The 24,954-nt window shown below is 39.9% G+C and overlaps 1 protein-coding gene and 1 long non-coding RNA gene across 3 annotated transcripts; one reads left to right on the top strand and one right to left on the bottom strand.

Moving 5' to 3' along the window:
• Positions 1 to 4,110: 4,110 nt before the first annotated feature.
• LOC101972642 (acyl-coenzyme A thioesterase 1) lies at positions 4,111 to 11,405 on the bottom strand. 2 transcript variants are annotated; one of them, XM_078050501.1, is made up of 4 exons: positions 10,823 to 11,405; positions 7,847 to 8,049; positions 5,311 to 5,498; positions 4,111 to 5,198 (listed from the first exon to the last, which is right to left on the bottom strand). In XM_078050501.1, exons 1-4 carry the CDS (start codon positions 11,277 to 11,279, stop codon positions 4,919 to 4,921), a joined length of 1,128 nt encoding a protein of 375 aa, XP_077906627.1. In that variant the 5' UTR covers positions 11,280 to 11,405; the 3' UTR covers positions 4,111 to 4,918. The 2 variants fall into 2 exon arrangements, with proteins under 2 accessions (XP_077906627.1, XP_005321264.2); XM_005321207.5 differs by having other exon boundaries at positions 4,111 to 5,498; positions 10,823 to 11,396.
• On the top strand, positions 11,331 to 18,836 carry LOC144377885 (uncharacterized). Its single transcript, XR_013439119.1, has 2 exons — positions 11,331 to 11,704; positions 13,973 to 18,836. It is a non-coding gene; the product is annotated as an uncharacterized LOC144377885 (long non-coding RNA).
• Positions 18,837 to 24,954: the final 6,118 nt, after the last annotated feature.

Here is a 24,954-nt window from a genome sequence, read left to right as displayed (position 1 = left end):
TGCCAGGTGTCCCTGACTCAGTCAGGCTAGGTGGGGATCCATGGCATCCCCTAGCAACTGATAAACCCAACCTGATCTTTTATTAAATTGGGAGCCCTCTCACCACAAAGCCATGAAAAGCTAATTTCGGCTTTACTATAAATTACTGCAAATTCTGAACCTGCTTGGAATGCCTGCCCGTGCCTTGAACTCACCCATGCCTGGCTCTCTGACCAGATAGCAGCCCTCTCTGAAACTTTAGTGACACCTCATAAATATTGGCCTTCCCTGGCCAGACAACGACCCTCTCTGAGGCTCTAATGGTCTTCATAAATTCTGATGTTGGAGCCAGCAAAAAATGTAAACTACCATTAGTGTGATGCTTGTCAGAGTTCTGTTATCTGTAACCCCCCTTTTGTGTAACTTTCTGGGCTATAAAGCTGGGCTGTAGGAAAGCTGGGGCTGCTGTCTTATTCCTGCCGTTTTGGGAGGAAAAGGCAGTCCGGCCGGTCGAAATAATAAGCTTGCTTTAATTTGATTTTAATTGGAGTCAGTGGTTTTTTCTTGCGTCCTGGTCTAACACAACCACCAATCAGCATGAGACAGTGAAATACCTGGGATGCCAGATAACCCTCCAAGTAGTTTATGGTGGTTGATAACGTGTTGGGAAACCTTGTAGTTCAGCATATATACCCCTTTTGACTTAAACCAATCAGTTCAAACGAATCCCCCTCTTGTAGTAACCAATCACTGCTACCCAACTTGTTCCCGCCAGTGAATGTGCTAATCATGTTTTAGAGTTGTTATTTGATTTTCCCGTGGTGTGTGATGATTTGCTAAGAGAGTCTATGATGTATGTGAAGTCCCTGCCTTCTCCAAAGAATGTATAAAACTGCTGCAAACCCTGCGCTCGGGGCCTCTCAGTGTCACCAGTTGCTGTGTGTGCATGGAGGACCGAGCTAGCTTGCAATAAACACCTCTTTGCTGCTTACATCGATCTTGGGTCTCTGGTGGTCTTTTGAGGGTCCCGAATTCGAGCTTAACAGTCGGGTTACATGTGTGCCAAGGGTGTAAACTTAAGATTTTCTCATTTGTATCTTTCCTGCACATGTTGTAAAGGTAAAATTTGTAAGCTGATTCTAAAATGCAAAGCTTGAGTTAAAGTGTAAAAGACTAGGTATTGTTAAAATTCCTCTGCTACCCCCGGAACCTGTAGTCTCTGTAGCTGTTAGGACAACATTGGAACTGCCCAGTAAATATTTCCATTGATTCCCTGGTTGTTTAATAGCTAAGGGCTCCAAGTAGCTCGGCACATAAGCATCCAGGCCCCAAAACCAATCAGTTTAAATGTGTACCCCGCTTAGGAGTAACCAATCACCCCTGCCTAGACTGTTCCCGCCAATGAATGTACTAATCATGTCTCAGAGTTGTTGTTCAATTTTCCCACGCCTCATGATGATTAGTTCTGATGTATGCAAAGCCCCCCCCCCCCCGCCCCCTCCCCGCCCCCCACCCCCGCCCTCTCCAAAAAGAGTACTTAAGCTCTGCTTGACCTCTGCTCTGGGCTCTGGGCTGCTCTCCTTTCTTGAGTGGGCACAGAGCCCCAGCATGCTGGTTCAATAAAACTCCCCCCTGCTTATTGCATGAAGCTGGTCTCTTGTGGTCTCTTTCTCTGACACTTCACCAGACCCTTACAATGTATGGTCCTTTTTAATTCTCTGCATAAGTGCATTTGCTTTTCAATTACCCAGTCTTGAATATCTGACTTCTTAATAGGAAAAAGAAAAATGGAGGAAAGGGCTAGCTTGGTGCAATGATTATGAGATATCTGTACATTTCTCCTTGCACTTCTAAAATGTCTTACATATTTAAAGCTGCCACAGTCCCACAAATAACCAAGCCGCCACAAAGCCTTGTAGATTCAAACAGCAACTCTTTATTCCCCAACTCTCACCAGCACTGCACACACCACATGGGCACACATACCTCCACTGGGTTCTGTCCAATCTCCCCGAACCCCTGCAAGAACTCACGGAAATTCCAAAGTAGCAGGCCCCTGAGGCAGCAAGAGCTGCCCTGTTGCCCAACAGTAAAGGTCAAATATGCAATACAATCAATCCAGCATCACAGCAATTATATATAGCTTAACTCAAATCATCATCTCAATAGTTCGCCGGCTTCACCTTACAACCATTCCCTCTGGCAAATGCCAGGCATCATTCTGACTGGGCTGTGGCTCTCCACATAAAGCTATATTATTAGCTATATAAATGCCCATAATTCTGCTAATGTCTTGCTGGATTGCTTATTTTATAAGTACATCACTACCAAGAATCAATTCTACATTTTACAGCCTACTTTGAAGCTTGATGTGGACATGTAATAAAACTCTGGCCATAATCAGGTGAACGAGCATGTGCCTGCAGTCCCAGGATGAAGTAAGAGAATCTCTGATTCAAGTCCAGCCAGGGAAACTGAGTGATTTTCCCCGTCTCGAAAAACAAAAACAAAACAAAACCAATTCTGGCCATTAGTAAAGGCAAAAGTGGAATGTGAAAATATGGGAAAGTATTCTCAAGGGAGACGGTGTGCCCTTCTGTCCCTTTCTTCTTCCAGTTGGCTAGACCTGGATGTAACAACAAGAACTGGAGTAATTAGCTTGCCTTAGACCAAATGGTCATAGCTTGGTAATTAATGGTCATAGCTGTGGAAATTAATCCTTGCCTTGGGTGACCATCCTGGACTTTTTTGAGAGAGTAATTAATAATTGATTTGTTTAAGCCACTGTATTGAGGAATTTCCATGAAGAGAAGTCATCCCTAACCTAGTTCTGTTTCCACCACCAGCCATGATATTTGGGCTGTGCATCCCAGAAAGTTTCCTAAGGCTCATGGGACATTTGTCTGGTTTAGGGAGGATGTTCAGATCCTAGTCAAAGAAATTATGAGCTATCCACTGTCTTGGTAAGCTTTTGCATTGCTGTGACCAAAAAAAACAACAAGAACAACTTAGAGGAGGAGAAGCTTATTTGGGGCTCATGGTTTCCAAGGTCTCAGTCCATAGACAACCAACTCCATTGTTCTGGGTCCAAGATGAGGCAGCACATCATGGGGGAAGGGCCTAGTGGAGGAAGGCTCATGGCAAGGTCAGGTGTAATCCCTTCAACAAGCATAGCTTCCTTGGTCCCAGCTTTATGTTCATTTTTCTGGTCAAACTGCAAGTTGTCAAAATCCGTCGGCTCTACTTATTGCTCCCAGTTTTCACAGTAAACCATGTGCAACACCATGACATACAAATAGGAGATTTTACCTATTGAGACAGATATTTACAGGATTTTCTCTGACTTTGCTGGTAAGGCCAGTGAGGGAGAAGAGTGTGGTATAGCTAGTAAAGAGGAAATGATCAGGGATCTGTCCATCACTAGGAATCCACGCAGACACCACTGCAAAGACTGTGCCACAGAGCATCACTTATTAACTTCTGACAAGGTTACCTGACATAACAGAATTGTTTTCTGTCATCTATTAACCAAACAAGGTGGTGTGTGTGCTCTTGTTAACAATGTTTTTGAGTTTCAGGGGAAATAATATACATATCAGGAATTGATTTGTAAAAAGATAAAAGGAAACAAATTATGATAACCATAAATTAAAGGATTTTTTTTGGGGGGATGCAAAACTGAAGATTAAATACTGGGCCTAATTAATGCATGCTAGGCAAGCACACTACCATTGAGATTCATCCCCAGCCCTTTTTTATTGGGATTTGAGACAGGGTCTCCCTAAGCTACCCAGGATGGCCTAGAACTTTCAATCCTCCTGTCTCAGACTCCTGAGTAACTGGGATTACAGGAGTGCACCACTGTGCCTGGTGAGGTGTTTAAATACAATTAAAGTTTAAGAAATATTTAAGTTCCTCATCTATTCATCTTAAGTGATACATATATTTTTTTTTTATTTTCCTGTATATCACTCTTCAAATAACTTAGGTAATTCATCTAAAAAAATGTTTTGCTGGCTTTTGAAACAACAAAATCATAAGTGTTTATATATATATAAACAGGAATCTAACAAAATTTTTTGTTAGGGGAATCATATTCATCCAAAGAGAAAATACCACAGAACAAAAATATAGTTGATTTGGAAATTTTTATTAAGTTTATATCCAACTAATAGTTTATGGCTAAGGTGTTGCTTCCATTCTAAAAGAAGAAACTCAAAGGGGACATTATAATCTTTCTGGTATTATAGTCATCCATTGGTATCTGTGGGAGATTGGGTAGGATGCCTACAGGTACCAAAATCTTCAGAGGCTCAATCCCTTACATAAAATAATGTAGTATTTGCATATAACCTACACATATCTTCCTGTGTATTTTGAAATCACCTCTAGAGTACTTGTAACACCGAATAAAATGTAAATCCTGGGTCAGTAGTTTCTAAACTATATTGTTTACGGAAACTAACATTAAACTCATCTGTATACATTCAGTACAGTCACAATTTTTTTCTAAAATATTTTCGATTGGCAGTTGGTTGAAACTACAAAGCGGAACCCATAGACACGAAGGGCACTGTATATGCTTTTCTAACACAGTAGCCAATCATTTACTTATTAATCAGTCATTTAGCAAACAACTGTTGAACTCTCAACTATGCACAAGCACTGTTCATCAGTGTTACTCATTTTTATTTTCAGAGCTAAAGCCTTGTCAGTTGCATGGTGTGCAAGAGTGAGAAGGAAGCTTTTTCTACCTCTTATGTTTCCTGTTTTCTGCAGAGTGACTCCAATCCCAAATTGATAAGCGATGCAATTGATAAAAATGTGTTTTTGGAAAAACTATAAGTACTTATTAAAAAGGAAGCAGGATCCAGACACACAAACTGTGGCAACTATTCTCAGGAGAGAGCAAATGAAAATTACAGTTTTGCCGGGATGGTCACCTCAACACATTCCAAATGTTTATGAAAGAAAGTCTGGAGTCTCTTCCATGCATCCAGCTGGGCCATGGCATGAGCTCTGGGCTCCCCTCCATAAACGATAGGACCACCTGCCAAGATATGCAGGGCAGCCCTGCACAGGGGCCAGTAAGGGGGCTCAATGTAGTGCCCTGCTTCTGGGTAGCAGATGATCTGGGGCTTCTCCTTCCCATGGGCCTGCAGGCGTTTAGAGGCCTCATTCGCATAGAACTCGCTCTTCCAGTTGTGGTCATCCTGACCCACAAGGAACAGGAAGGTGGTGTCAGACCTCTCCACGGGAATAAAGCTCTTCTGGTCTTCCAAAGGACTTTTCAGGGCTTCCACAATGTCTTTGATGCCATCTTTGGTCATCTTGAGTCGATCTCTCATGATACCCACAGGGGGCAGCGTCTCCTCCTTGTAGTGTATGGTTGCCCCAACAACGGCCACTGAGCCATTGATTATGACTGCAGCCGTGATGCCCTTCAGGAAAGAGGATATGGCAAGGCCAAGTTCTCCCCCTTTGGAATTCCCAAGCAGCCCAATCCCTGGACCCTTTACCTGAAAATGGGACAGAAGAATGAGATCGTGAACACTGTGGTAGAGTGAGCAGTGCCAACCTAGAAGTTAGGTGGACGTGAGCCTGGACCTGGGCTCTATCAATATCATAGGTTTGGAAACACTATTCAGCCTCTGTTAAGCTCAGTTTCCTTAACAGTAAAATAAGGCTCAACCCTATACCACAAAACCCATGTGAAGTTCAAATGAGAAACCACATGTAGAGCTCTGAGCATGAGGGTTAGAAATAAGAAGATTTCAAATCCCAAAACTGCTTGCTATGTAGTGTGTGGTGCCTTTATACTTCAATGGGCCCTGCACTCATGGAATTTCATGGTAGTCCAAAGAAATTTAAGGGGAACCTAAGTAACATTCCATTTGTAAGTAAGGCTTTAGGATGCCCATGAAAGTACTGGGGAAGAAAAGGCCTGGGCTTCAAAGAAAAAACTTCTTCCTGAAATTAACAGTTATTTCTTGATTTTTAAATATTTGTAGATAAAAATGGACACAATACCTTTATTTTGTTTATTTTGTTTTTTTATGTGGTGCTGAGGATTAAACCCAGTGCCTTGGGCATGCTAGGCAGCGCCTCTACCGCTAAGCCACAACCCCAGCCCAATAGTTATTTCTTTAGAGAATATTGGAATCAATTACCTAGCAGACAAATAGTATATGTATGCGTATGAAATCATAATCAAGTATGTATGAAAAACCCAAAGTATCAGTCTACGTACATTGATCTGACACTAATCATAATTTATTTTGTTCTGTATGTATTTTGTTTCTAACACGTAAATGGTAGCAGGTAACAAAATGTTTTAAAAATCAGTAGAATTATCTCCTGACAATTGACAACACTACCACCATCACTAATAATACTAATAGTCAGCATTTAAATCTTTGCTAATTGAGGCTCTTCTTCCCGAGCTCTGTCTAGTCCCATCCACTCCACTTTATAAAAATATACATATATTTATTTTTTAGTTTTAGGTTGGCACAATGTCTTTATTTTATTTTTATGTGCTGCTGAGGATTGAACCCAATGCCTCATGCATGCTAGGCGAGCACTCTACCACTGAGCCACAACCCCAGCCCCACTGTTTTCTTTTTTAATCAGTGCCCCATTCGTGTCCTTGTTAGCACTTGGAATTTTAAGTTTCCTTGTTTCCTAGCCCTCTCTCCCCTGTTCCCACTTTATAGTCTAAGCTCATGTGGACATGAACCTGATCTTCCTCACTCTGTACCCACTGTGCCCAGATCCTTTGCCATGGGAATGAGTACCTGCCCATTTCAAGGACTCCACCAGTGTGATCATTTAACTCTTTGTAACATACCTGGAGGTTGGACATAGATTCACAGAGCCAGAAAACAGTGACACTTCTGAGGTGACCAACCCTCCTGGTGAGCCTGATGCTATCCTGGTCTTAGCACTCATGGTCTGTGTCCCAGGAAACCCACTGTACTGGGCATACTGGGATGCTAAGTCCCCTTACCTGGAATTCATACCTGAGGTTTCCCTATTTATTCTATGCCCTGTGGGGTTGTCCTAGCTCAGAAATTTACTCTTCTTAGGCTGAGGTTGTAGCTCAGTGGTAGAGCACTGTTAGACCAGGACGCAAGAAAAGACCACTGACTCTAATTAAAATCAAATTAAAGCAAGCTTATTATTTTGACTGGCCGGGCTGCGTCTCCCTCCCAAAACAGTGGGAATAAGACAGCAACCTCAGGTTTCCTGCAGCCCAGCTTTATAGCCCAGAAAGTTACACAAAGGGGGGTTACAGATAACAGAACTCTGACAAGCATCACACTAATGGTAGTTTACATTTTTTGCTGGCCCCAACATCAGAATTTATGAGGACCATTAGAGCCTCAGAGAGGGTCGTTGTCTGGCCAGGGAAGGCCAATATTTATGAGGTGTCACTAAAGTTTCAGAGAGGGCTGCTATCTGGTCAGAGAGCCAGGCATGGGTGAATTCAAGGCACGGGCAGGCATTCCAAACAGAATTTGCAGTAATTTATAGTAAAGCCAAAAAAAATTATCTTTTCATGGCTTTCTGGTGAGATGGCTCCCAATTTTAAGAAAAGATTAGGTTGGGTCTATCAGTACTTGCCTAGCACTAGGTTTGATCCTTAGCACCACATAAAATAAATAAATAAATAAAAGACAGGTATTGTGTCCATCTACAACTCAAAAAAATTAAAAAAAAAAAGATATTTACTTTTCTCTGTAAATTTGTAAGAAGCTCAATATTTAATTTTGTCATAGAGTAAATCTCTCAGGTCACAGGGTTGAAAATCTGACCCTGTCTCGGGCAAGTATTTAGGAATCAATAAACTAAAAGATCAGTCAACCTGGGGGTGATGAAGTAGATAGTTCACAGCTTCTTCAAAGTACTCCAGGTGAAAGATGTCTCCGCTCTGGGGAAGGTCATCATAGTTATAATAAGCCAGAGCCATCACAGCGAAACCCTTGCCAGCCAGCAGACTAGCTCGGTACTCCAGAAGGCCACCTCCAAGTCCAAACAGGTCAATGATCCCAGGAAAAGGCCCAGGTCCTTGGAAAGAAACAGAGCATAGAGCTAGTCCTCAAACAACTTGGAATCAGACTCTCATTTATTTGTTGTGGGGAGAGGGGCAGGCTGGGGGTGCTGAGCACCCAAAGCCTCCTTTCCTGTTTCCCTGGCTCTACCTTGTACTGCAAAAGGCAAGCATGAGACCCAACCTCCCTTGTGACCCGGTCTCATTCCCATGAGTGACAGAGTTAACTCAGGTTAGTATTCACTCAGGCCAGCAGTGTTGCCATTGAGTCCACAGGAGCCACAAGCATCCAGCTTCAGTGATGGCCTGTCCAGGTTTGTTTGGGTGGTAGAATCTCCCTTGGATTCTCTCAGTTTTCTGATCCTGATCCCCAATATTCCTTTCAACTTTGTTCTTAATCAATGGCTTTACAATAAATTCCTTTCCTATTTAGGTAACCCAGAGTTTGTTTTTGATGCTTGTGATTCTAAATTTGAATTGATTTGAATTTCTAGGAATTGTGATGACTAAGCTGGTTGAGGTGGCACACATCTGTAATCCTAGCAACTCGACAGACTGGTGCAAGAAGATCAGAAGTCTGAGTTCAGCCTCAGCAGCTTAGCAAGACCCTGGCTAAAAATAAAAAATAAAAATAGCTGTAGCTGTGGCTCAGGAGCACCCCTGTATTCAATCCTCAACACAAATTAAAAAAAAAAAAGAGTTTTGACATCAGAAGGTACCATTGGTCATCTTGGAAACATCTGGAAAAGAACTGTTATACTTAAAGCTTCATCCCTGGGTTTCAGAAACTGACTTCCAGACTAGTCACAAATAATGGAATCAAGCCTTTATTGAAGCATGGGTGGCAAATGACCAGAACATAAAGCTGTTCCCCCATCAGCCCCAATCAATTGCAAGGGCGCTGCTTATAAGCCTGAGAACTGCAAAAGGGATGTTTGGGGGTCTAGCCAATGCAAGCAAGCCAAGTTACAGAAGTGGGAGAGTGCAGTCAGGCGGAGGGACACTTAGCCAATCATAATTAGCCCAGTCACCCCAGTTTCAGAAACAAAGCCCCATTACCCTAGTTAGAAACAATGCCCCATTAGGTAGTTTCATGTTCTTAAAGGTTTCTATAGCAAAAGGAAAAGAACATCTTGTCCTGGTCATGACCCTTCTACTTGGCTTGGTTGTTTTACAAAATGGAGTTACTAAACAAAATGGAGTCACTTTTGCTTTTACTATCACAGAACTCCAAATCTCAGGCAGTGCTTACACATTCTAGGTCTATGCTTATGATTTTCATGATTGTCATCAAAAACTGAGTCCACATTTCTTCTATACCTGCTGTCACAAATTTCCAGATCTTTATTTTTGTAGTAAGATTATAACTGACAAAGACTCAGATTATTATTGTCTTTCTTTCCAAACTGAGGGTGGGGAATCTCTGCACCATGCATAACATGTTAATAAACATAGCACAATTTATTTGTTTCCTTTTTTGATGATCATTAAAGTTGTTGCAATTTATTATTACTTGCACTGCAGTGACACACATCCTCTAAACTCCAGCTGCATTTAGCTAGGACTATGTTCAATTTTCATGCCTAGGTTATTTATATAATATATAGATTTCAATTTTTACTAAAAGTTGCCAAGCTGGTTTTTAAAGTTGTGTTACTGCACAGTTTCACCAGAAATATGGACTGTTCTTGTTTTACTACATCTTCACCAACACTTGACCATTATTTAAAAATGTTTGCCTTATTGAAAGGTATGAGATGGTATTCCACAGTACTTTAAAAGGGATATTTCTGTTTAGAATTTTCTCATGTGCTTATTGACATTCTTTTCCTGTTTATGTTTTAAATTCAATTTTATATCCTTGGCCTATTTTTCTACAAAGCTTATGTTTTACTCTATTGGTTTGTAGAAGTTTTCTTTACTATATTCTAGATTCTGATCCCTTATTATATGTATTGTAACATCTTCTGTCACATAATTATCTCTTTATCTTCTTGTTTGTCTCACCGAGGTTTTTCAGTTTCCTTTATTATTGGTCCTTTCTGAGTCTATGTAAGAAACTCTTCCTGTATAGGGTTATAGATACCCACATTTTTTTTCTCTATAACTTTTACATTTGTTTTTCTCATATAGATCTTTGATCCATCTGGAATTCATTTTTGTGTATGATGTGAGGTACGGATCTAAATAAATCTCAATAATACTGCCATTTCCCAATAATTTATGCTATTATATCATACTCCATATTTTCATATATGTATTATCAATTTAAGAAATGTCTATTCTATCCTATAACTTATTAGTCCATTCTTATATCACCACATCTTAATCACTAGAGTGTAACAATTAGACTTAATTCCTGAGTAGGCAAGTGTTATTCATTATCCTTCTGAACTGGTTAAGTTCCACCAAGTTCCCCAGTGATGCTGCTGGGCTGCTGCTGTTGCACTCTGCTTGAATAACCACAGGAGAGCAGCTTGTCACAATACCTGAATGTGCTCACAAACCACAGTGGGAGAGCGTGTCTTTTAACTATTGAAAATCTATTTCATCAGGGCTTGGACAAAGTCTGATATTCCCCCTTTTCTAAGTAACTTCCAATATTGCTCCTGCTGTTGACTCTGGGACCAGGACATTAACCCAGCCATAATCTGAAAGATCTGCAGTTTCCCAGTGACCACTGACTTGTAAGGGCCGCTAGGAGACTTTGGTTGGAGAAAGGGAGAAAGTCCAGGCACTGCACCAATGAAGCAGCACAGGCAGAGGGTAACAGTGACAGAGGTTGCTCACCTGGAGGTAGGAAGAGCGTGGCCCGCACCCTGCCCTCCCGCACCGGCACCCGCCGCACACCGGGCGGCATGAAGTGGCGCTCGTGCAGCGCGCGGGCCAGCAGAGGCCCAGCGTCAGGCTTGTGGCCGTCCAGCACCTCCAGCTCCACCACGAAGGGCGTCTGCACGTCCCATTTCAGTAGTCGCCAAAACGGCTTATCAGGCTCCATGGCCCAGATCAGCCCCATGGGCTCCAGGCCCGCGAAGCTGCCGCCCAGCGCGGGCGCGCGCGCCAGGTCCAGCTCGCCCCCGGCGTCCGCGCGGTAGCGCGCGTGGGCGCGGAAGAGCGCGCCCTTCTCGTCGCGCAGGGACGCGCGCAGCGTGACCTGCTGTTCGGGGGCCAGGCCTTGCACGGTGATGTGCACCGGCTCGTCCCAGCAGCAGCGGCCCGCGGGCTCCAGGATCAGTGTCGCAGCCATCTTCACCCGAGAGAAAGGGAAGGACGGCTGGGAGGACTCCTGACCCCCGCCTGGCCTCTCTAGGCGTCGCGGAAAGGAAGTCGCCACTGAATCCTTCGCATATTATATTGGTTGCGATCCACTGTGCTAGGCCCCCTAGTGTTTGTAGGGTACAGGAATTGCCCTGGATGGCGATAAGTAATGCTAAGAGTAATGATTAATCCTGCTTTCCAGCGTGGTGAGGTCGAAATACGGGTAGAAGGACTGATTGGAAGGCATACAGTTCCAAAATTCTCCATTTTGCAAAGACATCCCAGGTAACTAACTCAAGTGATTTGTGATCAACAGGGCCCTGATCCCTCCTGCGTCCAGAACAGTTTGATGATTATAGAATCAGATCGCCTGGGGTCCTGTCTGACTGCCCTCTAGTGTGGATCTTTAGTAAGGTAGGCGATGAAGTCTCTGAATCTGGTTTCCTCATTTGAAAAGATATGTGGGGGCAATTAAATGAGCTAACATGTAAGAACACTATGGCATCAGTAGAAAGAGTACATATCCACTTGCAGATACAGTCACGGGCAGTATTAGTTTCAGAATTCAGTTAGAAAATAAGTAGTCCATGTAAACTGGACATCAGAAAAGCTTTTCATAAAATTACTAATTATAAAAGCATAGATAACATTGGAAGAAGGAAGGAAGGAAGGCTGCGAAGGGAGGGAGGAAGGAAGAAAGTAAGCAAGAGAGCTGGGAATATGTTCACTGGTAGAGCATCTACCTAGCATTTAGGAGGCCTCTACTTTAGTTTTTCTATATTCTAGCACTACAGTATCTTGCCAATGTCCTGTCTTAGTCTAAATCCAACCATACAGCTCAGGACACCTGTCATTTGTGACAGATTATGTCATTAAATTATTATCTTATAAAAAGTTATCAAGTTAGGCCCCAGCTCTGAGATTTCATTGACCTTTTCCCCATTTCACCTAATGAAGTAATCACTGCTGCGAATTTTGAAATACAGTATTATAGGCTGTCACCCAATCTGGGAATCCTCTGCCTGCAGAGAATTTCCTGGGCTGCTGCAATCTCCAACACAGAAATTGAAATGGACACTCAGATTTCAGAAAGGCAGCTCCTGCCTCCCTTTCCCTGTTGCCCAGCTTGCTGTGGAGACACACGGAGTAGCTCTTTGACACAGGAGGGAAAAGCAGCTAAGGAGGTGGCCTGCCCTGGATAGGACATTCAGAGCCCCTTCCTCTGGGGAGTTCTCTCTTGGGAGCTCAAATGAAAAAGTAGGTGGTGTCCAGGCCAGCTGTCAGGAGGGCCGGGATCCACAGAGAATTAGTAGCCATAGAAAGTGCTCTGACCCCATGAGAGCAGGGTGGCCCCACACAATGGCCAGTGTTGTCCAGTGACTTGAAGCCTGAACCTCATACCCAGATCTATAACATGCTGTCTCCAGAATTAGACCACATATTAGTATGAGACCCTCATGGCTAGACAAACTCCCTTCCCCTCTTTAGAGCAGAATTTCCTCATTACCCAGATATGACACTCCTGGAAGTTTTCCTCTCTGAGAGGGTCCCGTAGCTTTTCCATGGTGAACAGCCACTGGTTTGAGTTAAGCATTCAGTGTGGAAAGTCTGAGCTGCAGAAGCAGTGGCTCTTAGGTCAGCCCCAAACTTTCTTGTCCAAAGCATCTGGATTGAGGTAGACAGTTACTGTTGAGGAAATTGATATTTTAATGTGTTATTGGGGTCGTACATCTCTCCCTTTGAGGGCCCTCATCCTTAGTCTTTAAAAGAAGATTCCTAACTTTCAAGGAGATTAGGTTAAATGGCAAAGTGGTTGTCAAAAAAGCTGTACCATTATACCGTGAAGATAATGAGTACTTTCCAGGTCTGAATTGGCTCTAGCTCACTGGTTGAAGCCTTATTTCCACAGATCATGGTAAATGTTAGAGTACCAAAAGTTCCTGAAGCAAGATTGTAGAGGCATCACTTGCTGTCAAGTGAGGCAAAACTGCTGTCGATGTCTAGAAATACATTGAAGCTGAAAAGAGTGCTCTAGTAAGCTCAATAAATGTGTTCACTAAAAATCATGGGAGGCCATACTTTGGGCCCCAACAGACCAGACTGAAAATCAAAATGGAGTCACACATGCTAAATACCAAATACCCAACCCAAACTAATTATGTTTGGATTTTGAAATTAAAAATAAAGCCAATTAAGATCTTTAAAATAAATTGCAATTTTGTCCATTGACAAAGCATAACAACATCAAGGGTGATTTTGAGAGACTCCTATAGATACACAGTGCCACCCATTGGTAACTCAATTTCATTTCATCGTCTTTGATTCTCGGTTAACATCTGAAATCCATCTTCATTTCTGAGAATCCAAGTGAGAGTAAAGGGAGAAAGGTTCAAGGTGGGGCAGATTCCCAGTTGTTTCAGTCTCAAATGTGGTTTCACTCAGATCATGGACCTGTTCCTATTTCACACCTATCGTTATGGTAGGACAACAGAGAGCCGCGTGTTTCCATTTTTACAGTCTAACAACCTTTCAAATAAGCAAGATACAATACCTTAATTTCAATAATACTGTCATGTCAATAGTGTTGTGTCAATGATAATTACTGATTTTGATATTTTTTTTAAAGAGAGAGTGAGAGAGGAGAGAGAGAGAGAGAGAATTTTTAATGTTTTTATTTTTCAGTTCTCGGCGGACACAACATCTTTGTTGGTATGTGGTGCTGAGGATCGAACCCAGGCCGCACGCATGTCAGGCGAGCGCGCTACCGCTTGAGCCACATCCCCAGCCCTGATTTTGATATTTTTGCTATGATCTGTAAGATGCTAACATTAGGGGAAGTTTGATGAAGTGTGTATGAACTCTAACAATTTTTTGCTTGCGAGATTTGTGTAAGTATAAAATCATTTCAAAGTAAAAAGTTTAGAAAAGGAGTAACAAAACACAATAATCTTTGGGAGTAATGAAACCACCAGAGAGGATCTTTGGCTGCCCGTGTCCTCCTCAGATCCCTCCTCTTCCATATCCTCAAACACTAGCTTAAGGTTTCCAGGAATTATCTTAAATTTCCAGGAATTATGCATAATCTATGATCTTGTGTAAAATCCCCTGATTTCTTTATTGTTTTCTTGTTCAAAGCATCTGGATTGAGGTAGATGGTTACTGCTGAGGAAACTGATATTTTAAAGAGTCATTGGGGTCACATGTCTCTCCCTTTGAAGGCCATCATCCTTAGTCTTTAAAAGATGGTTCCTAACATGCAGGGAGATTAGGTTAAATGGCAGACAGGGTTTTCAAAAAAGCCACTGGCTGTCAGGTACAAAAAGAGCTTCATCATTATCCTGGTGAGCCCTTTCTTGATTCACTTCCCAAAACCTTGAACTGTGTGAGTTACTTACTTGCATACTCGCCAAGACCTTTGCCCTAGTTTCAACTCACTAGAACATTTAAGAGATTAAATTTTTCAGGAGCTGTATTGATTACTTATGTAATTTTACTAGATAATCAGTAAACATGGCCAGACTCCTTGGCCAAACAACCATTACTTAAACAGAATAAACACGGCCAGACTCCTTGGCCAAACAACCATTACTTAAACAGAATGACCCAAGGGCTAGAAATATAATCAATCAAAAAAATATATGAAAAAGTTTTCAACATCTCTAGCAATTAGAGAGATGCAAATCAAAACTACTCTAAGATTTCATCTCACTCCAGACAGAATGGCAATTATCAAGAATACAAGCAACAATAAATGTTGGCGAGGATGTGGGGGAAAAGGTAAACTCTTAACATTGCTAGTGGGACTGCAAATTTGGTGCAATCGTTATGGAAAGCAGTATGGAGATTCCTCAGAAAACTTGGAATAGAACCACCAAATGAGTCCTCAGTTTATACCTAAAGGACTTAAAATCAGCATACTGCAGTGGCATAGCCACATCAATGTTTATAGCAGCTCAATTCACAATAGCTAAACTATGGAACCGATCTAGATGCCCTTAACAGATGAATAGATAAAGAAAACGTAGTATATATACACACAATGGAATATCACTCAGCCACCAAGAAGAATGAAATTATGGCATTTGCAGGTAAATGGGTGGAGCTGGAGAATATCAGGCTAATTCCAAAAAACCAAAGGCCAAATGTTTCTCTGATATGTGGATGCTAATTCAAAATGGGGGGGGTGCTAAGGAAGAGTAGAGGTACTTTGGATTAGGCAGAGGGGAGTGAAGGGAAGGGAGAGGGTATAGGAGTAGGAACAACAGTAGAATGAATCGGACATTATTACCCTATGTGCATAGATTACTGCCAGTGTAACTTTACATCATGTACAACCAGAAGACTGAGAAGTTATGCTCCATTTATGTATGATGTGTCAAAATGCATTCTACAGTCATGTATAACTAATTAGAACAAATTTTAAAAAGAAAATTCCCTGGGTTCAATTGGTGTACCACAAAACAAACAAACAAGCAAACAACAACAACAACAACAAAAAAACGTTATTTGTGAACTCTCTGACTCTTCACTGCCAACATCATACATTCTCTTTAATAGCTCTGTCTCCAACATTTGAATGGAAGGATTTAAGTCTTTGGGGAATTTAGGAAAGTCAATTTCTTTTATATTTTAGGAAAAGAAGATCATTTTAGCAGTTCTTTTTCTCCAATTCGCCATAATTAGGGTTATGGAAGTCCCCATCCTCATCAAGCACAGAAACAGAGCATCTGACTCTTGTAATGTCACGTATAAGAAAGTGTCCTCCTTGTAAGATCCTCTCTTCCTAAATTAAGACTGATCAATTCCTGCCTTTATCCTAGAATTCGTTATCCTAAAATGGGATGATTAAATACTTCCCCTGCTTTGTTAGTGTTCAGCATTTTCCCTTAACAGTTGAATTATTGCTAAATGTTCGAAAGTGTAATTTCAAGACCAGTCCCACCCACTGTTTTTTAGATTTGTCTGCACCTGGGTTCCCTTGACTGTTGCCTCTGACCCTTGCCATGAGTCACTCCTTCATTTACTCCTTCATGCACGCCTTCATATGCCTCCTAGGGAAGACCTCCAGTTTCAGCTCCCCCCACCCCACTGACATCAGTGAAAGGGACTTCTTTTATCTTCTTACAAGGAAATGGCAAAGTAGAAAGTATCAGTGAGAGATTCTCCAAAAAATAATGATATTTATTTGGAATCGAATGGCATTAGAATGGGAATCCTCATGCCATAGTAAACTATGAGTGTATTCTAAGATGTTGGGGCAAGTGGATCTTTTTAAAGAAAAAATGAGAAGGATTTCATAAGAGATTTTGAAACAAAATCTTTGGCCAGTAGGACTAATAACAAGGATTGAGTCTTTCTACTGTTGCACAGACAACAGGTGGGCTCAGTTGTTCCAGAATTATAGTTTGGTATATGTTGCATTGGCCTTTGTGCAAGGTTATATATCATAACCTTGCACAAAGGCCAAGAAATTTAATAAGTATGAAGTTGAAAAGGGACAAAAGAAAACAAAACCAAGAACATAAAGGGTCCACTTTGCTGAATAGTTTTGAATCAAGAACCCAGTGATGACATTTATGAAAAGAAAAAAGAAATCAACAAGGGAACTAGGCGAGTCCTGTTGTAATCACAGAGGCTGCTCTCTTATTTTATGTAGTTTAGTCTCCATTTCTCAGATCCAGCATGTATTTTTAGCAATAACACACACATTTTCTTTCTTAGCCATTAAAAAATGTGGAGTAATATTATCATTTGTTATTCCATGATTAGGTTGAATCAAGAGTGATATAAAAAAAAAAAGGAGGAACGCTTGTATAATTTGAACAACAAAAAAAAAGGCATTAAGGAAGTTTCCAAAGTTACCCACTGTTCTTTCAGCATACCTGCAATGATTATTGACTGTGAAATTTTAACTACATCATTATCCTCCCACATGCAAAAAAGGAAAAAAAAAATTAAGAGGGGCAAGAGGCTCATTATAATGTTGAGTCTGTTCTTACATCAATTTCTCATCCGGTTTGCAGTTTTAATATCTGTGTTTATGACATTGGGCATTTTGGTAAAACTGTGGCCCACATTTCAGGTATGAGTCTGTCCCTTGAAATTTTCTTCAAGTTGTCAGCTCTGGTTTATAGGACTTTAGGAAAGAGAAATTTTTGTTCCTAATAATATCGTTGCAGAAAAGAGGATTGGAGGAACATGGAAGAATTTAGGATCTAATCTGTTAGGTAGATAACTTAAAAACCTCACAAACAATGATCAGAGCTATAATGGACAGGTATGTTATAGTTCTTCTTTGGAATCATAAGTGTTATCTCCATAATCACACCCATTTTTACCAAAGGCAGTCAAAGAAAAAACAACTTACTTGTACAATGAGTTTTGTTTGATCAGATGTGGCTTAACTGTTTACACATGTGCAGCAGGAAAAGATATTTCCCATATAGTAATGTCAAATTTATAAAATTCTCCAGGCCACTGGGTTCAGTGGTGCACTCCTGTGATCCCAGCTACTTAGGAGGCTGAGACAGGAAGATTGAAAGTTAAAGGACAGCCTGGACAACTTAGCAAGACCCTGTCTAAAAAAAATGAAAAGGGCTAGGAATGTAGCTCAAAGATAGAGCACCCTGGGGTCCAATCCCCATTACCACCTGCCCTCTACCAATTCTCCCAGGTAGTTTGCCAAACCGAGGTAGACTTTAGATTTTCACCTACTGCACCTAAAATAACTTGAGATTCCAGAACCCACTTGGAAGCGACAGTTTTTATTGGAAATCCTGGAAGGCAAGTATTATATGCATATTTTCAAGTATGCCAATATTTCAGATTGTGTCCTGCACATAAGAATCTGTTTTTTATGCAACTTATGCATTGATCATATTACCACAGAAATGTAAATTATAAATAGCTTTTGAATATTGGAAGAATCAAGTGGGAGAAAAGTAAATGTTTCCACCTTTGTTTATAAAAGTATATTTTGGGATATTGTTGTAAAAGATAGCTTAAGAAAGAAGTTTTGTTAAGTGTAGGAAACAAAAACATTTAAGAGCCAATTATATTTTTTTCAATAAGAGAGGAAACAAAACCCTAAATTATATCAGCTCATTCAGTCTCTTTTAATTCTTGCTTTGTTGACCCTCTAATAACAGTTCCATGAGCCCATCTGTTGCTTTCTTAGAGTTCTGGAATTTTTATTTAGTTCATTAAGCTTAGTGCTATTATAAAATTGTATTCAAGAGAACTTATTAGAGTCTCTTCCATCCATTTGATTGCAAATGCTTTCCATACAATATGATATACCCAATAAGCCTAATCACTTTATTATCTTCACAATAATATCCAACTGCAAAATCCAGAAACCAAAAAGACCTAATTGAGAACTTTAACCCTAAGGAAGCCTGCCAAATATGTCAAAGGTTGAATACATTTGATCAAAATAAGATCACACATCATTGTGAAATAATGGTCATTCATTTAACTAGAATGTCTTAACTGGAGTTACAAAGTGATTTAAAGACTTTAAAAGCAAATAAATGTGTTTTTTTTTTAAGATACTTCCTTTAAGCTTTATTTTTCCCAAGCAATCAAAACCTAATAAAAACAGCAGGCAAAAAACAAATTATTGTCACAAAACTCACCTATGTTTACCAAGCCAGTTACCAGAAAGTAAAGAAAAACTTCTTGCTGTGTCATTGCTTCTGCTTATATGAAGCCCGTTCACCTACCTGGAAGTGAAACCTGATGAAAACATACTTTTTTTTTTTTTTTTGACGGTTGCAAAAGTTTATTTAACAAAAAGTTTATTATGAACCCCTACATGACCCAATTTTTGCGTCATAATAAAACAGGACCTTTGCAGAGGTGACATGTATTTCTCTGCTGAACTGCTATGAATTATACTGCCAAGCATTCTAACAGGATACCTTTTCTCTAGATGACACCATTCCAATATTCTGTTGTACACCCATTGCCACATTCACTCATATGTTTGTCTTACACAAGCTTCAAAAAGGTATCAAATCCCTGCAAGTCTCCTTGGACAAGGCTACCACTATTTAATTTCTTTCTTTCTTTCTTTCTTCTTCTTCTTCTTCTTTTTTTTTTTTTTTTGTAACAGGGTTTGAACTACTCAGGGTCACTCAACTACTAAGCCACATCCCCAGCCTTCTTCTTCTTCTTCTTTTTTTTTTTTTAATTTAGAGACAGGATCTCACTGAGTTGCTTCTGCCTCACTTTTTTTTTGCTGAGGCTGGCTTTGCACTCGAAATCCTACTTCCTCAGCATCCCAAACCACTTGGATTACAGGCATGCACCACTGTGTCCAGCTGCCACTGTTTAATTTCAATGGTAATTTCTTGTCTTTACATTTTTGGGAAGGTCAGAGAGCATTGCTCATAGTGTGTACTTGACCTGTTCAGAGATGCTTTCTGAAAATATGTTTGGACACAGACACTGGAAGGGTCTGTGTCTGAGTTATGAATTGACAGCCTATTCTGGAACATTAACAAGAAAACTACTACCTTGCACAGGGGAAGGCAGAACCTTGGAAATGATAAAAGTAAGTGAAATTGTCTGGTTCCACAGAATAATCCGAATACATCAAGTAAAGCCAAGAGTAAAGAATCAATTTATCCCAAGTCATCCACAACAGTAGTCAGAATCTGGGGAGGGGGGAAAAACAGCTTATAGGACCTGCTTAAAAAGTCAAGGTAGAAGCTGGGCATGGTGACGCCTGCCTGTAATCCCACCAGCTTGGGAGGGTGAGGCAAGAGGATCCAAAGTTCAAAAGCTAGTCTCAGCAATAGTGAGGAGCTAACCGACCCAGTGAGATCCTGTCTCAAATCAAATTACAAAAATGGGTTGGGGATGTGGCTCAGTGGTCGAATGCCCCTGAGTTCAATCAATGGTACCAAAAAAAAAAAAAAAGTTAAAGTAGACACAAGAAATAAAAACAAGAATCAATAAATGGAATGGAATCAAACTAAACAGCTTCTTCACAGCAAAAGAAGCAATCAGGACATGAAGAGAGCACTTACAGAGGAGAAAATCTTTACCACCTGCACCTCAGATAGAGTGTTAATCTATATATACAGGATATACAAAGAGCTCAAAAATTAACTAATAATAATAATAATAATAATAACAACAACAATAACCCAGTCAATAAATGGGCAATTGAATTGAACAGGCACTTCACAGAAGAAGGAATACAAATGCTCAAAAATATGTGAAAAAAATGTTCAACATCTCTAGAAATTAAAGAAATGCAAATTAATACTACACTGAGATTCTGTCTCACTCCAGTCACAATAGCAATTATCAAGAATATTAAATTAACAAGTAACATTAAATGTTAGGATGTAGAGAAAAAGGTCCACTCATACACTGCTGGTGGGACTACAAATTGGTGCAACCATTATGGAAAGCAGTATGGAGATTCCTTAGAAAACTTGGAATGGAACCACTATTGGACCCAGTTATCCCATTCCTTGGCTTATATCCAAAGGATTTAAGATCAGCATACTACAGTGATGCAGCCAGATCAATGTTTATAGCAACTCAATTCACAATAGTGAAGCATGGAACCAACCTAGGTGCCCTTCAACAGATGAATAGATAAAGAAAATGTGGTATATATACCAAATTATATTACAAAAATATAATTTGGAATGGAATATTACTCAGGCACAAAGAAAAATGAAATTATGGCATTTGCAGGTAAATGGATGAAACTGATATTATCATACTAAGTAAAATAAGTTTTTTGTCCCAAAAAACCAAAGGTCAAATGTTCTCTCTGATATGTGGATGCTAATCCATAAGAAGGGAGGACAGGGAGGGGAAGTATAGAAATTCATTGGATTGGACAAAGGGGAGAAAAGGGAAGGGATGCAGTATGGGAATAGGAAGGACAGTGGAATGGATCAGACTTAACTTTCTATATTCATATAAGTATACATGACCATTGTAACTCCACATTGTGTTCAACCACGAGAATGGGATCAACCTTGGAATGAGTTGCACCTCCTGTATGTCAAAATACACCATACTATCATATATATCTAAAAACAACAAATTTTTTTAAAAAGTCATCAACTAATAGAAATTGTACTATAGAAAAAGCTATAGAACTCAAAGAAGCTGAAAGAAAAAAATGGATATCAGAATTAACAATCAAAACCTCTTACAAATTTGTTTATAATGGAAGACAAATATTTCAAGAAAACCTTATTGCTTCAGACATAGAGACTTAGATTCTGGTCTTATATCAGTGTATTAGTGTCCATTGTTTAGAAAACCTACAAATAATTTTCCTATAATTGTAGCCAAATTGATCACACAGATTTTTCTTTTCATTAAATTGTCCTTTATATACCTTTTGTGACTCCCTCAGATACCTGACAATTATTTGATTTTACCTGTATTTCTTTCTTCCCATTCTTCTTTTTTTTAATATTTATTTTTTAGTTTTCAGTGGACAAAACATCTTTGTTTGTATGTGGTGCTGAGGATCGAACTCGGGACGCACACATGCCAGGCGAGTGCGCTACTGCTTGAGCCATATCCCGGCCCCTCTTTTTTCCGTTCTTGAACAATCTAGTATTCTACTCTAGGACAAAAATTTTTCTATCAGACTAAATTATTTTTCATATAAAAACTTTCTCTTTTCATAAATTAGAAGATTTATTAAAATAAATTAAAAGGTCTTTAAAAACAAGTTTAAGAGAAATTAATTAAAAGAAAAAAAATGTATAGGTACTGAAATTAGAAATTGATTTTGAAAGATTTTTTGCACTTATTTTCTTGGATATTTTTCTGGCCAACATGGCAGAAAAATTAATTTTTAAAAAATTTTAGACAGAGAGGTCTTTTATTATTACTCTAAGATTTTGATGAAGTCATAAGGGTAAATTTGGGAAAACAAAAACAAAACAAAACAGAACCACTTTGTCACCCTAAGCCATTATTAGTCAAGAAAAAGCTATAGAACTCAAAAAGGATGACTCTTAGAGTCTAGGATACCATGCAGCTGCTAGAGGAGTTGTGAAACCATTAATTTGAAAATTATTTCCTTTTCTTGTGTTGGTTGAAATGCTAAAGAAAAATTTTCAAGCAGTATTTGTTCTATTTTATTTCAATTTCTCATTACTTCAACATAAATGAAAAAGTCAACATTAAATAGGCAGGAAAAAAATAGTGATAAAGAGCTAAAAATGTCATAGGAAAGCAGGGAGCTGTAACTCCAAACCTTGGTTCTGTGTTCCAACGAAAGAAAATTCAAAGTCAGACACCAAAAGCCATGCAAGAGAACTTTATTATAAGTGGAAGTAAAGAGAAAGTGAGGAGAAAGTGAAATAAGAGCAAAGTGAGGCTTGAGCACAGAGCACTCTCAGTACAGAGTGGGCTGTCTCCAAGCAGGGAAGGAACGGCAAAGGAAACAATGCTGTCTTCAAATTTATTACTTTTGATGATTAGCAGGAGAACTGGGCTCTTCCTTCAGCCGCTTTCTCCAATCAGGTGTTCGACTCCTCCACCTAGCAGTGGAGTTTTGACCTTAGTTGGTCCTCTCCAGAACTGTCATGGTGGCCATCCCATTTGAGGGAGCTTCATCTATAAGCCAATCCATGTTAACATGGGCACTGAGGTCAGTGGCTGGTCAGAAGTCACCTTATTGTGCCTGTGCTACTAAAGGAATCTTCCTTCCCAGACAAGTGGAGACACTTTAAACCAACCTCAATGAGCCCTGTCAAGAGTTCGTCCCATTAATCCTTTTCTTTTGACATATTTTACCATTAGCTCCTTTGCTTCTGTTTATTTTCTACAAATTAACAGCCACTCTTTACTTTCTCATCTATTTTGAAAGTAGCTTAAAAAAGACCCTAAAGCAACTAAAAGAATGCTTGTGACCTTGCCATGCATTTCTCTGCTCATTGCTAGCTACTACCTAACGAAAAGATTTTTCATATTAACCCCATAATTGCAGTTTGAGAATTACCATTTTGCACGGATAAAATAATAATAATAATAATGCACTTGAGAAGGGACCATAATACAGCTGGCTGGAGTCCCGAAGAGGAAACTTCTTTGCATGTTTTAGAATTTAGGTGTCCCATTTTTGTTTCTTGTCCTCTCAAGAGTGGGATGTGGCTCAAGTGGTAGCGCGCTCACCTGGCATGTGTGCGGCCCGGGTTCGATCCTCAGCACCACATACCAACAAAGGTGTGTCTGCCGAGAACTAAAAAATAAATATTAAAAATTTAAAAAAAAAAGAGTAAAGAAAATCCTATAAGCACTGTCAGGGAATTGAGAGGGCATAGGCAAATATTTTGCTTGTTCGACAGATTTTTCCCTTGTTTGCCTACCCTGACCAAGGTGTCTGTATTTGCATAAAGACTGCATGACAGGTCCCTAAGGACAATCTTGCTTTCCTATGACTAGGGAATCATCACAAAGGAGTGTTTATCTTCAGATATTAGAATTTCTCAGAAATGGTGGCAGCTGCCCTAGTGGCTTTAAATTCTATACTTTGTGCACACCACTTAGAATGTTAATTTTTGCTCATAGAAGATTTTCAAAAATAAGTTGGGAGAAAAAAAATGAGTTAAAAGCCAAATAACTTATAAACATGTATAATAACCAAACCAAAATGAAAATGCTCACAGGATGATTTATTAATTTTTTTTAGTTGTAGATGGGCACAATATCTTTATTTTTATTTATTTATTTATTTATTTTTATGTGGTTCTGAGGATTGAACCCAGGGTCTCATGCGTGCGATGCACAACCCCAGCCCTCACAGGGTGATTTTAAATTAGGCCAGCAGATCAAACAAAATAAACCAAGTGTGCTGAACAAAAAGAGAACAACTAGAGAGATCTGAAATCTTCAAAGAATATAAATTCCTGGAAATTTGGGTACTCATCAAAACAATGTCCTTATGTGAAAATGGGCTTTGCAGTAAAGACAAGAAGAAAAAAAATAATAAAAAATCTTTGTGGTTATTCCTCACAGGGATACAAGGTCCTTTCTGTAAGGAAGCCTTATTCCAGCCGGATTACAAATAAAGTCAGCAGAGAGCCTCTACCAAAAAGAGTGGGCTCAAGCTGAGAGAAGACTCACCAGGACAGAAAAAGACAAGATGTGGTATTAAACCTGGTTCCTGAAGTCAGGAATCCCCTCCAAAAGTGGTCTTGGTTTAGTTCCCACTTCTGATACCAAATGTGTCAAATTAAGTAACAATCAGAGGTTCTCCAAAGAATCATGGTATTTATTTGTAATAGAATAGGATTGCAATGGAGCTATGTACATCACACTAAACTATTAGCACATTCAAAGAGATTGAGGCAAGAGAAAGTTTTTAAAGGAAAAAATAAGGATTATCTAAGATATTTGAGACAATCCTTGGCCACAATTGATTGCACCTAGGGGCCATCTACCACTGAGGTACACCTCCAGCCTTTTTTTTTTGGACAGGGTCTCTTTAAACTGTTGAGGCTGTCCTAGAATGTCCCATCCTCCTGGGCCACCATGGTCTGCCACTTTTCTTGACAATATCACCACTTAGATGCACCTTAAACAACATTTTGCTTTCTCTTGCCTGCCTTTTGAATTTTATCTCAGTGCAAAGACACTGAATATGTTCTCCTGGGATTTGATTGTTTCAC

Source organism: Ictidomys tridecemlineatus, chromosome 5, assembly GCF_052094955.1.
Source record: "Ictidomys tridecemlineatus isolate mIctTri1 chromosome 5, mIctTri1.hap1, whole genome shotgun sequence".
Classification (NCBI taxonomy): Eukaryota; Metazoa; Chordata; class Mammalia; order Rodentia; family Sciuridae; genus Ictidomys; species Ictidomys tridecemlineatus.
Note: the sequence above shows the minus strand (reverse complement) of the source record. Positions and strands in the feature narration are given on the sequence as shown.

Coding starts and splice junctions, on each gene's coding strand:
- LOC101972642 (XM_005321207.5), bottom strand. CDS start 11,279: ATGGCTGCGACACTGATCCTGGAGCCCGCGGGCCGCTGCTGCTGGGAC. Junction 8,050..10,822: donor CACGCTCTTCCTACCTCCAG/GTGAGCAACCTC, acceptor TTTCTTTCCAAG/GACCTGGGCCTTTTCCTGGG. Junction 5,499..7,846: donor ATCTACTTCATCACCCCCAG/GTTGACTGATCT, acceptor TCCCATTTTCAG/GTAAAGGGTCCAGGGATTGG.